General features: G+C 33.1%; 2 protein-coding genes across 2 annotated transcripts; both read right to left on the bottom strand.

The window, feature by feature from the left end:
* Nucleotides 1-4872: 4872 nt before the first annotated feature.
* Nucleotides 4873-7534, bottom strand: LOC132741448 (uncharacterized). The gene is made up of 3 exons (XM_060729606.1): nt 7474-7534; nt 5573-5683; nt 4873-5286 (listed from the first exon to the last, which is right to left on the bottom strand). Exons 1-3 carry the CDS (start codon nt 7489-7491, stop codon nt 4873-4875), a joined length of 543 nt encoding a protein of 180 aa, XP_060585589.1. The 5' UTR covers nt 7492-7534.
* A 3953-nt stretch (nt 7535-11487) lies between these two features.
* LOC132741447 (uncharacterized) lies at nt 11488-13165 on the bottom strand. The gene is made up of 2 exons (XM_060729605.1): nt 12860-13165; nt 11488-12573 (listed from the first exon to the last, which is right to left on the bottom strand). Exons 1-2 carry the CDS (start codon nt 12947-12949, stop codon nt 12157-12159), a joined length of 507 nt encoding a protein of 168 aa, XP_060585588.1. The 5' UTR covers nt 12950-13165; the 3' UTR covers nt 11488-12156.
* Between the last annotated feature and the right edge of the window lie 205 nt (nt 13166-13370).

Raw genomic sequence — 13370 nt, 5'->3', positions numbered from 1 at the left:
AACACAATTCATATAGTTTTAATGCCCCCCCCCCCCCACATTCTATATATCATTAAAGATTATTTTATAAAACACGACATTTAAGAAAATTGTTACAAGTTTAAGTGTTTGTGGTATTGCAAGATAATTATGTTTTGCGGGAAACTTTATTATGTTCATGATTTATGTCATTTAATAAAACTATGGCATTTTATATAAAATGGCCTTTTTTTCATTCCAACATAATTATCATTTTTGTTTTCCTTGCATCCATACAGGTTCGTCCTTGCTGTGACTCTTTCCATGTACAAAACTGTCAAAATATGATAAACAAGATCAACAAGGAAAGGCGGCGTTCAATGAAAGCAACCCCCACACGACCCAGCAACAAGAACCAGTGGCAAGGATCCCAGGAGGACCCCAAACAAAAACAGGACAGGGCACAAGGCAAAGCACGGACAGGCTAATCACTAAAATGATATGTTAGAATAAATAATTTGTAACTGATAATTTAAGGAATTCAAAGAAAACAAAGAAATGATTGAGTTAAATAACAAAGTATGTAGAGCTATAAATCTATATACGCACCCTGTAATAGCTTCGCATCCCCCTAACCCTTTACCTTATATACACGCGAAACAACGCACTTTTCTACCCCACCCCCCCACATTTTAAGGTCTCAAATAGTGAAAAAATGTCCTATTTAGGCCCCAAACACTTGTTTTCGTTAGAGAAATGTTGTTTAAAAAAGTGATCACTTTTTCGGCGCCACCCCCTATCAGAAAGACACATCAGGGGTGCCAGAGGGGGGTGTGTCCCCTTCTGCTTTGGGGTTTGAAGGGTGCAGCAGCCCCACTCATGATCGCCAAGAAGATTTTGGACCTGTGAGAGGCTAAAATTCGCATCAGGTTGATCAGAAGGTACTAGTAACGTGTAACCAACGCTGAAGTCTTCGACTCTATCTCAATCCATTGAGAAGTTGCAGCACTTTGAAATAGTGATTTTTTGGCAATAAGATGTCCCCCTCGTTGTCATGGTAACAGGAAATGCAAGATTAAGCATGCCGTTACAAAGGCTATGGTGCAGTCAACATGTGTGCCAAGTTTGATAAACATATTGAAGCATCTTTTATAGTTTCATAGCAATCTGAACTTGTAACAGGAGGCTTAAAAAATAAATAAAAACCGCCTATTTTCACAAAATGCTCATGCAGTAATGATTTAAAATCGTATGATTATATATTTTATTTAGATCAAGCACCGTTTTCTATGGAAATACACGATAGTTCTTCAATTCACCGCTGATTTCATGAATGAACGTAGTAATTATGTTCTTATATATGCAAATATTCTACTTCATTCAGTAATCTATGATTATCTTCTTTCAAACGTTGATTTCAAGCGGACGATATCTTACTAATGATCAACTACATAAGGATAATTTAATGAACTATTCATAAACTAATGTATGAATTTTATTTTTGAGCCATATTCCGTGAAGTGTCATTAAAAAATAAAGTTCAATAAAAAAAAACATTGGCATAGATTTTCAACTAAACATAAAATTATCACGTCATTTATTACGCTGTGCTAAATGCAGTATTTGTATTATGTACTATGGACGCCGTGTAAAAGCATGTGTCACAGATTTGAGTAGATTTTATTTATCCTTTTTAGTAAGTACTTTTTAAATTTCAATTAGATCTCCAATTGTTTTCGCCAGCTCTAGATCTACAGTACAATAATTATATCTAGAAAATAAAAAGCTCAGATATTATCCTTAAAAGGTCGTTCAGCATGACATTATTCATGTGTTTGTGATATTAAAAATAGCTTATTCTATTTGACGGTTTCAGTATTTCTACTTTAATACAGAACAGTACTGTATCTATAGATCTAATCACAGTTAAGACAATTTGCTTGCCTTATAACGACTTGTCTAGATATGAAATTGTTGAATTCTGCTTAAGTCGGTGTTAGGGGGCGTGATCGGTAGCTTGCAATCACCAATACCGTCCATGAACAGGCTTTCAATACCGAGCCTGCGATATTTTCAATTTTGTCGTGATGGGTTTCGTTAGGGATTTTGTTTTTCTCTATTTCTATTTTTTAAATTCCATTTTAGTTTCCTCTAATTGTTTTCTCGTCTACTGTACAAGTATTTATTTTCATTGGGCAAATACGCTGCTTTTTATTGAATAACACGAACGTGTCATAGTATAGACCGCCGCTTCGAATGTTTCTAAAAATAACACCATTTTCATGTTTAAATGTTGTTCAGATTTAGCCGGTGCTATGGGGTGTGGGCGATAGCTTGCACCCTATGAACAATATCGATCAAACCAAGCCTGAAACATTTTCAGTTTTACCGTGTTGGATTAATTTCTTTCTTATTTCAGAACTACGTGACAATACAGAGGTCTTATTTAACATATATATATCGATAAGTGGATTTGTCTGGCAATGCACCGGATTTTGTGATTTCCAAAACAACTCTTCGTTTATGGACGAAGCTGCTTAAGCGCTGCCTATTTCGTAAACTTTAAAGACTAACCCTGCTTCGTTGATAGATCTGGTGTGAGTGTACAAGAGACATAGACCTTCAGTCATACATACCCCTGAATCTTATTTGAATATGAAATAGATCTATATCGATCGTTGTGTAGCAAAATAAAAATAAATAAGAGGTACAATCTTATTCCAGATCTAATTCTATTTTTGAAGAATGGTTCGAAATTCAAAACGAAGGAGTAGATCTTCTACTAAGGCCTATCTAATATATATGGGAAATATATATTCGTGTGAGTGAATTAATGTTTCCAAAAAAGAAACACAATGCCTTTTATCAGCAAAAACGATTCTGACTGCATGCGTAACAGCATGTCCTCAAGATATTAAGATGCAAAATAGCTACACGTGCAGAGCTGGACTCGTCCGCAGCGGTTTTCCTCAAATACCACATGCCGTCGTTTTAGCCCAGCACTAATGGAGAGGATGTGTAACAAAATCTCTGTCGAGCACCAAAAACCAAATACATGAAGTTTTTTATCAGACATACCTTGTCGTCATTTGACTGTTTCCTCAAAGAAAGACTTAACTTATAAGTAAGCGATGTTTGCCAATGAGCTGGCAGCTATTGCTTGTCTTCAGAAAACACCATAATACATAGGACTTAGTATATAGCAGTCGGCTGATGACAGATCTCGTCTAATCACCGACAATAAAATAGAAACGGATAAATTGTTATTTAAGATTATTTTTTGTTTTTGCTTATAAAATTATGTCAAATGTTATAACTAAGGCAAACTGCAATTTTGCTATCATCAATATTGTTCCATTTTTTGTAGTTTATTTTAGTTATTCATTTGTAAGGCAATATGGATTATAAATCAATAAGACTTTCTATCACATTCAATCAAATCAAAATCCAAAACTTTGAGGTTTTTTGTTCAACAAAATATTTCCAATCCAAGTTATGTGATACTTGTGAAATTAATAACCACTTAGCCTATACTTTATAGGTATAACTTGGAAAGAAAACAACTAAATATAACTACCTGTTATGGACACAATTACAAAATCCAGCTTGTATTTTGCAAATATTTTTGGATAATAAAATGTTACGATACTCGTAAAAAAGTTACAATATAAGATCTTAATCTTTTTTTTTATATTTTATTTACAATAAAAATACGAGTACATGTACATAATGAAAATAAACTGCAATAGCAGTCTATTCCAAAATAATTTGAGTTTTTACATCTCCGTTCATACTAGGCTTATTCACTCTACATGTAGAAAGGAAGATCTATTGAAATCCATTCTAAAACAATACTGATAACTTCTTCAGAACTGACACTGTAAAATACATATTATATATTGAACTTTTGTCCTGGTGAATAAAATATTATATTTGAAATATGAGTGACATACTCATTCAAGTGATGTTTCAATGCTGGTAAATTCAGATATGTTCAATGTTTCTGGCCATCATGTAAAGATAAATAGGGTCCTTACTCGTTATACAATCTGGCAGGACATTCTAATATAGACAGCCCATGTGTATGTTTTGAATTGTCTTCCTTATGAAAGTTGTATATATACTATACCAGATTCATTCAATTTGATCTATACTTAATTGCTTGCAAAATACAAACTTTTTTCTGATGCCTGTTAAATCAATAAATAATTTAAAACCTAAAATATGTTTTAACTCTAGACCATATTTTTCTTGGAATACTCCGTCTTATCTCCGCAACAGCGTCCATGCGGTCTTCTACGTGATCCTGATTGTCGTCTGTCTTCACACTACAACAGCAAAAGCGCTTGAAAAATCTGACAAATCCACAGTCATTCTCTTTAATATCTTTTTCTTGTTCAGATGCCGCACTATAGTCGAGTTCTATGTTCCGAACGTTTACTGCCCTTGTGATCTTTCCAAAGCTATTTTCTGACACTTGACCCGGAAGTACATATTCTGGTTCCGGTGGACGCTCCGCTGCAAGTCCGTTAGATGTTAAGTCTTTTCGACATTCAGATACATTTGCATTTCCCTTAGACTCTAGAACTTCACTGACTTTTAAGATCAAATTATTATTTGGTTTAGTGTATATGACTGAACTGCTTATGGTATTTGTGGCAGTATTGTTTGGGACTTTTTCTTTCACTTCTTCGATATTAATAGGAGGTAACCGAATTGACTGCAATGGTTTAAAATCTTTTGGAAATGACTCTGCAGGCATATGCGGAATGCTGGTGGTATGAGATGAACTGAGATCATGTTTTAAAACTGATGGATTATTTTCTATTTTTGATGTTGAATTTCTGTTTTCTTTCAAAAGATCTTTAGATGAAATACCGTCAATTATTTAATCTACATGTATTTCATTTACAGCTACGTCAGACTTTTTAAAACGCTATCATTCTCTTTCTGTTGTTTCGTAACTGGATGATCGGTTTTTTGTGTAGCTGTTGTCAAATCAATGTCAACATTTGAACTGGTAACCCATTTTGCTACTGCGTCTATGTTAATTAGCCCATATTTATCAAATGCTTTAACACACGTATCCTTGCGTGTTTTGTTCCCTAAATTCTTAATTGTTCCTGGCTCATTAGTAATTTTAACTCTGTCATGTCGGTGCATTGCATTTTCAATTCCAAGCTGAACAGTACTTGGTCTGAACTCCACTTTACTAATCTTAGGTTTGATAGCGTCATCAATCTCGTGCAGAAGATCCTCGGCTGTCAACAAAATATCCTCACTTACTTTTCTTTCTTTATCGCTACGGTCTGTTTTCCTTCTATCTGTCTGAAAGTTTGGAATGCCATATTTAACTATTAATTAATTGTGTTACAAAAAATAATCAAAGTTTGAAAACAAGTGTTTTCAAAAAGTAAGCAATAAAACTTAATATCATATCATAAAGTATATGTGATATCTTAATTTGGCTATGTGCATCTTTTTGAAAGAGAAAAGTAGTATTATTTCATAAAGAAAAGTAAACAAGTGATTGATATAATATAGTACTGTACAGTTATAAAGTTAAGAATGAAAGTATAGGGTAGGAAAAGCAATACGGTACAAACTGGGATACCTTTTTACTTGACCCTGATTCGACAACAGTGAAATCCTCTCCTGTACCTCCATTGCTATTTCTAGTAAGAGTTGTTTGGTTTTCTGGCATTTCAAAAAGAAGTAGTTTACTCTGTTGGATGATAAAAAAATATTATTTGTCAAGAGAACAACACGTAACGCAGCATGCTTCCACCATATTCTTGCTAATTTACATGAATATTTATGCTAATTTTCTTAATTTTTTTCAAGAATGTATTTTAAAATTAAAACATTGTAAAGTGAACTAAGAAAGTAATTTACACATTGCAAAGGGTACTTAATTACAATCCACGAAAAAATACCAAAAAAGAGGCCAAAAGGTGCAAAAATAGCCCTTCCTGCGTTAGTCACGCAGTAGAAATATGGTGAAAAATACTGCTACATCAGTCATTAATCGCACAACCTTGTTCTCAAGTTTGATTTTCTTGAAATATTTTGGCTCATCTGGAGAGGCAAGCAGCTTTAAAATTGTTTAATAAATTTTAATATTGTATTATGTCAGATGTCTTCCCATATACATGTAGATTCAACTCCTTTTTATCATAATAAACAAAATTCATCGGCTTTTATCAACCTCAGATTTTCTTCTATAGCAAATAATTAAAAAAAAAACTCATATTCCAAGTGAAAAATGAAGAAGTGCTATTTGTAGCAATCAAAAATATCTTAATCATATAAGTCGAGTTCATAACCACTGTAAGGTTTATATGCCGGATTTATTTTAGTTCGATTGTGTAGGAAGCTATGAGCTTATAGACACACTTTCCAATCCGTTCCTGGAACCAGTACTGAGCAATGAGTGTAAAGTTTCTTGCTCAAGGAAACAACGACTTGCCCCAGACGGGGTTTGAACCCATGTCGTAATTATTCGATGCAAAGATCGGATCATTTAAGGCTGTGCACATCCAGACCGTCAATATTTAGACAAAGGGAAGAAGTACAATAACTCTCTGTCTTTATAAAGGAAAGTACTTTGTACGTACTTTATTCACCCAAAGTAAACTTAAAGCAATTGAAATGTATGCTATATCCCCCCCCCCCCAAAAAAAAAAAGAACAACAACAAAAACAAAACAAAAACAAACAAAAAAAAACCACCATAAAAAACTCACTTTTATATCAACAAAAAAAAACAACAACAAAAAACACAACAAAACAAGTATTGGCTATTTATATAAGGGCAATTTTGTCAGATCAAAACTATTATGATAGTGATATTGAATTTATTCTCTCTTTCCAAAATCAATGAATGAATACATCTTTTTGTCAGTGGTGGTGCGATAGCTCAGTTGGTTAAACCATTGATTATCACGGGACCTGAGGTCCCGGGTTCGATCCTGGGTTTCATCCTTGGGATTTTTCAGAGACACTTTCAGTTTTTCCCACCTACCTAGAGGTGTACTGGTAAGAAATCCAGGTAATCCTCGCATGTATCAGTGCTATACACTGGACATGTAAAAGAACCAAGGGGTCTATTCAATAAGAGCTAGGGACTGGTTCCCGGATTCCCTTGTATCTTATAGCTGTCTCTTAAATGTAAACAATGTATACCTGCTTAGAGTGCTCGTAATCGATCTTAAAGCAGTATGATGTGGAAGAAGTAGAAGTAGAAATTCTGTCATAACGACCAATTAACAATTAATGGAGTTTTCCCTGATTAGTCAGATAAATTTTAATAAGTTAAATATTAAAGATACATACATCTAGGGAGTAGGCTTATCATGGAAAAAGAGCAAGTGAATAAATGCACTAGTTCTACGACTAGTTAAGCGTCGAATCTTTGTTTATTTGCCTAAATGAATACATCTTTTTGCCAGTGTAAAATATTATGCACTTTTCTAGAAAATCAATAGATACTTAAACAAAATATAATTTAAATTACCTTCCATGATGTATACATATCTGCTGCGTGTCGTTGGCGCCAACGAAACTTTGCTCCTCGTTTCTATGTGACGTCATAAACAGAAGATTTCTAAAATTAAATCGTTTTTCATTGGACATTATTAGTCATGTAAATAATTTATTGCCATGTAGATTCTGGCCAGTCACCTTTAACCCTTTCGCTGCCAGAGGGTTATTTATTTATTGATCATCTATTTGCCTGAAGGTTTTCTAAGAAATTACTATATTATTAATTAATATAATTTTTTTTATTATTATTTGTTATTAGTAATATAATAATTATATATGTTTCCAAATCTGCTAGTATAATAATAATTAGTGTCGATGGTATAATTATCTATATATTTATTATGATTATTATTATAATTATTATTATCATTATTATTATTATTATTATTATTATTATTATTATAGAAACGGCAAAAGCCGTCCATATGGCAAATACGCCGAAAATAAAAGGGACGGCATATGCCGTCCCTATGGCAGTGAAAGGGTTAATGGAAAACGCAAGTTCCTTTTATAAATAAAACCGTATGAGCGCTATTCTATGACCGTTTTACATGATAGTCTACGTATACAATCATGTTAGATCTACATCTAAAACTTTTAAAATTGAAACTAGAGTTGATTTCTATATTCAAACTTACATTATTAATTGCTATGCAAAAAGTAGGCTTCGCGGCCACGAGCAAACTATAACGTATGCCGGGGAAAAAACCTAAACTCATAAGAGTAGGCTACATAGCTGATCCAGTGAATAAAGAATGTCTGCGTGTTGATGCATATCGTTAAAAACATTACTTTGACGTAACTAAAATTACAATAAATTAAGAGGGAAAAGTAGATCTATCTTTTATTTTCAGATTTGAAAAATGTTGGACGAGGAAACTTTCGCAATTTAGCACATATAATGTTCTAATGTCTCTCCTAACATTCTATATATCATTACAGATTATTTATTAAGCATGGCATTCAAGAAAAAAAATGTGCATGCTTTGTGGCATGGCATTTTATATAAAATGCTTTTTTTTGCAGTAGGGAATTTAAACTGTCTGTCAGAACGAATATGGACTATTTGTAAACGAATGTATTTCATTTTTGAGCCATATTCAAAGAAGTCTGATAAAAGTTCAAAAAACATTGGCATCATAAAATTATCACGTCATTTATTACGTCATAAGTAAAAATGTGTGCTGGTGCAGTATATTTGTAGATCTAATTACAAATTGGCGCCGTGTGAAAAGCCCATGTTACATTTTTTTTACAACAGCTAGATTTGTCTGTAGATTTGTGTAGATCTTAATGGTCTTTTTAGTAAGTAATTTTTAATTTTCCATTAGATTGTTGCCAGCTCTAGATCTAGATCTATATCTACTAGAAAATTAAAAAAAAAAGAGCTCAGATATTGGATAGAGTGGTAAATATTTTGTCGTTTAGGCTTTAGGATTCTGTTTCGCCGTATTCTATTTGTGCATCAGCTTTTTTGTGATGTGTCACTGTGGAGGCCTTTTAAATGACAATCAGAGATGTTTTATTTTCGATTCTAAATGGTCGTTCAGCATGACATTGTTAATGTATTGGTGATATTTTACCTTAATTCTATTTGATGGTTCCAGTATTTCTACTTTAATACGGTACAGCACTGTATCTATAGATCTAATCACCATTAGGACACCTTGCTTTACTATTAATTCTGTCTTACAACGGCTTGTCTAGATCGATATGGACTTTTAAGCCGGTGCTAGGGGGCATGGTAGGTAGCTTGCAATCACCGATACCGTCCATGAACAGGCTCTCAATACCGAACCTGCAACATTTTCAATTTTGTCGTGATGGGGTTTCGTTAGGGATTCTGTTTTTTCTCAATTTCTATTTTAAATTCCATTTTAGTTTCCTCTAATTGTTTTTTCGTCTAGGGCAACAAGTATTTATTTTCATTTGAGACACTGTTTTTTTTTTATGAAATGGCACGTACGTGTAATAATATAGAATGTTCTATTTTAACCGCCGCTGCGGATGTTTTTGAAAAATAACGCCATTTCCCTTATTATGCTGTTCAGCTTCAGCCGGTGCTAGGGGGTGTGGGCGATAGCTTGCACCCCATGAACAAGATAGATCAAACCAAGCCTGAAACATTTTCAGTTTTACCGTATTGGTTAATTTCTTATTTATTTTAGAAGTAAGGAATGCAGATTACTTGACAATACAGAGGTCTTATTTAACATATATAGATCTAGAAGTGGATTTGTCTAGCAATGCAACGGATTTCGTGATTTCCAAAACAACTCTTCATGAAACAGCTTAAGCGCTGCCTCCCTAGCTAACTTTTAAAACTAACCCTGATCTGGTGACATAGACATTTAGTTAAATCAACTGTGAATCTTATTTGAATTTGAAATAGATATCGATCGTTTTATAACAAAATAAAAGGTACAATCTTATTCCAGATCTAATTTTATTTTCCATATTTTATATTTCAGTCTTTGCAGAATGGTTCCAAATTCGAGATCATCTATTAATAAGGCCTATCTAATACACATGGGAAATATATATATTCATGTAAGTGAATTCATGTTTTCAAAAAGAAACACAATGCCTTTCATCAGCAAAAACAATTCTGACTACATGCATAATAACTAACATTCTCTCAACATGGTCTCAAGATATTAAGATGCGAAATAGCTACATGTCCAGAGCTGGACTCGTCCTCAAATACCACCGACAGTCGTTTTCGCCCAGCACTGATGGGGAGAATAGGTAACAAACATCCTTTCAGCGCCAAAAAACAAAATACATGTATTTTTTTTAGCAGACATGCCTTTATCGTCGTTTAACTGTTTTCTCACTTGAAAGTAAGCGATGTTTGCCAATGAGCTGGCAGCTATTACTTGTACTCAGAAAACACCATAATACATAGGTCTAAGTATATAGCAGTCGACTGATCTCGTCTAATCATAAACAATAAAAGAGAAAAGGAAAATTGTAATTTAAGAATATTTTTTGTTTGTTTTGTGTGTAGTTGCTCACAAGCTTATAAAATTATGTCAAATGTTGTAACTAAGGCAAACTGCAATTTTGTTGTCCATAATATTTTCCCATTGTTTTTTGTAGTTTATTTTAGCTATTCATTTGAAAGGCAATATGGATTATAAATCAATAAGACTTTCTATCACTCCAAAACTTTGAGGCTTTGTGTCCAACAATATATTTCCAATCCGAGTTTTTTATATGTGGTACTTGAGAAATTAATACACACTTAGCCTATACTTTATAGGTATATGACTTGGAAACAAAACAACCAAATATACATATACATGTTATGTATTGCATTTTAATGACACAATTACAAAATCCAGCTTGTATTTTGCAACTATTTTTTAAAGTAAAATGTTACGATACTTTTAATTAAGTTACAATATAAGATCTTAATCTTTTTTTTTATATTTTATTTACAATAAAAATACGAGTACATGTACATAATGAAAATAAACTGCAATAGCAGTCTATTCCAAAATAATTTGAGTTTTTACATCTCCGTCCATACTAGGCTTATTCACTCTACATGTAAAGAATGGAAGATCTATTGAAATCAATTCTAAAACAATACTGATTAACTTCTTCAGAACTGACACTGTAAAATACATATTATATATTGAACTTTTGTCCTGGTGAATAAAATATTATATTTGAAATATGAGTGACATACTCATTCAAGTGATGTTTCAATGCTGGTAAATTCAGATATGTTCAATGTTTCTGGCCATCATGTAAAGATAAATAGGGTCCTTACTCGTTATACAATCTGGCAGGACATTCTAATATAGACAGCCCATGTGTATGTTTTGAATTGTCTTCCTTATGAAAGTTGTATATATACTATACCAGATTCATTCAATTTGATCTATACTTAATTGCTTGCAAAATACAAACTTTTTTTCTGATGCCTGTTAAATCAATAAATAATTTAAAGCCTAAAATATGTTTTTAACTCTAGACCATATTTTTCTTGGAATACTCCGTCTTATCTCCGCAACAGCGTCCATGCGGTCTTCTACGTGATCCTGATTGTCGTCTGTCTTCACACTACAACAGCAAAAGCGCTTGAAAAATCTGACAAATCCACAGTCATTCTCTTTAATATCTTTTTGTTGTTCAAATGCTGCACTGTAGTCGAGTTCTATGTTCCGAACGTTTACTGCCCTTGTGATCTTTCCAAAGCTATTTTCTGACACTTGACCCGGAAGTATATATTCTGGTTCCGGCGGATGTTCCGCTGCATGTCCGTTAGATGGAATGTCTTTTCGACATTCAGATACATTTGCATTTCTCTTAGACCCTAGAACTTCACTGACTTTTAAGATCAAATTATTATTTGGTTTAGTGTATATGAATGAACTGCTTATGGTATTTGTGGCAGTATTGTTTGGGATTTTTTCTTTCACTTCTTCGATATTAATAGGAGGTAACCGAATTGACTGCAATGGTTTAAAATCTTTTGGAAATGACTCTGCAGGCATATGCGGAATGCTGGTGGTATGAGATGAACTGAGATCATGTTTTAAAACTGATGGATTATTTTCTATTTTTGATGTTGAATTTCTGTTTTCTTTCAAAAGATCTTTAGATGAAATACCGTCAATTATTTGATCTATTTCATTTACAGCTACGTCAGACTTTTTAAAAACGCTATCATTCTCTTTCTGTTGTTTCGTAACTGGATGATCGTTTTTTTTTGTGTATCTGTGGTCAAATCAATGTCAACATTTGAACTGGTAACCCATTTTGCTACTGCGTCTATGTTAATATGCCCATATTTATCAAATGCCTTAACACACGTATCCTTGCGTGTTTTGTTCCCTAAATACTTACTTGTTCCTGGCTCATTAGTAATTTTAACTCTGTCATGTCGGCGCATTTCATTATCAATTCCAAGGTGAACAGTACTAGGTCTGAACTCCACTTTACTAATCTGAGGTTTGATAGCGTCATCAATCTCGTACAGAAGATCCTCGGCAGTCAACAAAATATCCTCACTTACTTTTCTTTCTTTATCGCTACGGTCTGTTTTCCTTCTATCTGTCTGAAAGTTTGGAATGCCATATTTAACTATTAATTAATTGTGTTACAAAGAATAATCAAAGTTTGAAAACAAATGTTTTCAAAAAGTAAGCAATAAAACTTAATATCATATCATTAAGTATATATGATATCTTAATTTGGCTATGTGCATCTTTTTGAAAGAGAAAAGTAGTATTATTACATAAAGAAAAGTAAACAAGTGATTGATTTATTATAGTACTGTACAGTTATAAAGTTAAGAATGAAAGTATAGGGTAGGAAAAGCAATACGGTACAAACTGGGATACCTTTTTACTTGACCCTGATTCGACAACAGTGAAATCCTCTCCTGTACCTCCATTGCTATTTCTAGTAAGAGTTGTTTGGTTTTCTGGCATTTCAAAAAGAAGTAGTTTACTCTGTTGAATGATAAAAAAATATTATTTGTCAAGAGAACAACACGTAACGCAGCATGCCTCCGCCATATTCTTGCTAATTTACATGAATATTTATGCTAATTTTCATAAATTTTTTCAAGAATGTATTTTAAAATTAAAACATTGTAAAGTGAACTAAGAAAGTAATTTACACATTGCAAAGGGTACTTAATTAAAATCCACGAAAAATACCAAAAAGAGACCAAAAGGTGCAAAAATAGCCCATCCTGCGTTAGTCACGCAGTAGAAATATGGTGAAAAAATACTGCTACATCAGTCATTAATCGCACAACCTTGTTCTCAAGTTTGATTTTCTTGAAATAGTGTGGCTCATCTGGAGAGGCAAGCAGCTTTAAAATTGTTTAATAAATTTTAATATTGT

Source organism: Ruditapes philippinarum, unplaced genomic scaffold, assembly GCF_026571515.1.
Source record: "Ruditapes philippinarum isolate M1 unplaced genomic scaffold, ASM2657151v2 ctg112_1_1_1_1, whole genome shotgun sequence".
NCBI classification, from domain to species: Eukaryota; Metazoa; Mollusca; class Bivalvia; order Venerida; family Veneridae; genus Ruditapes; species Ruditapes philippinarum.
This window is presented reverse-complemented; position numbering and strand designations above follow the sequence as displayed.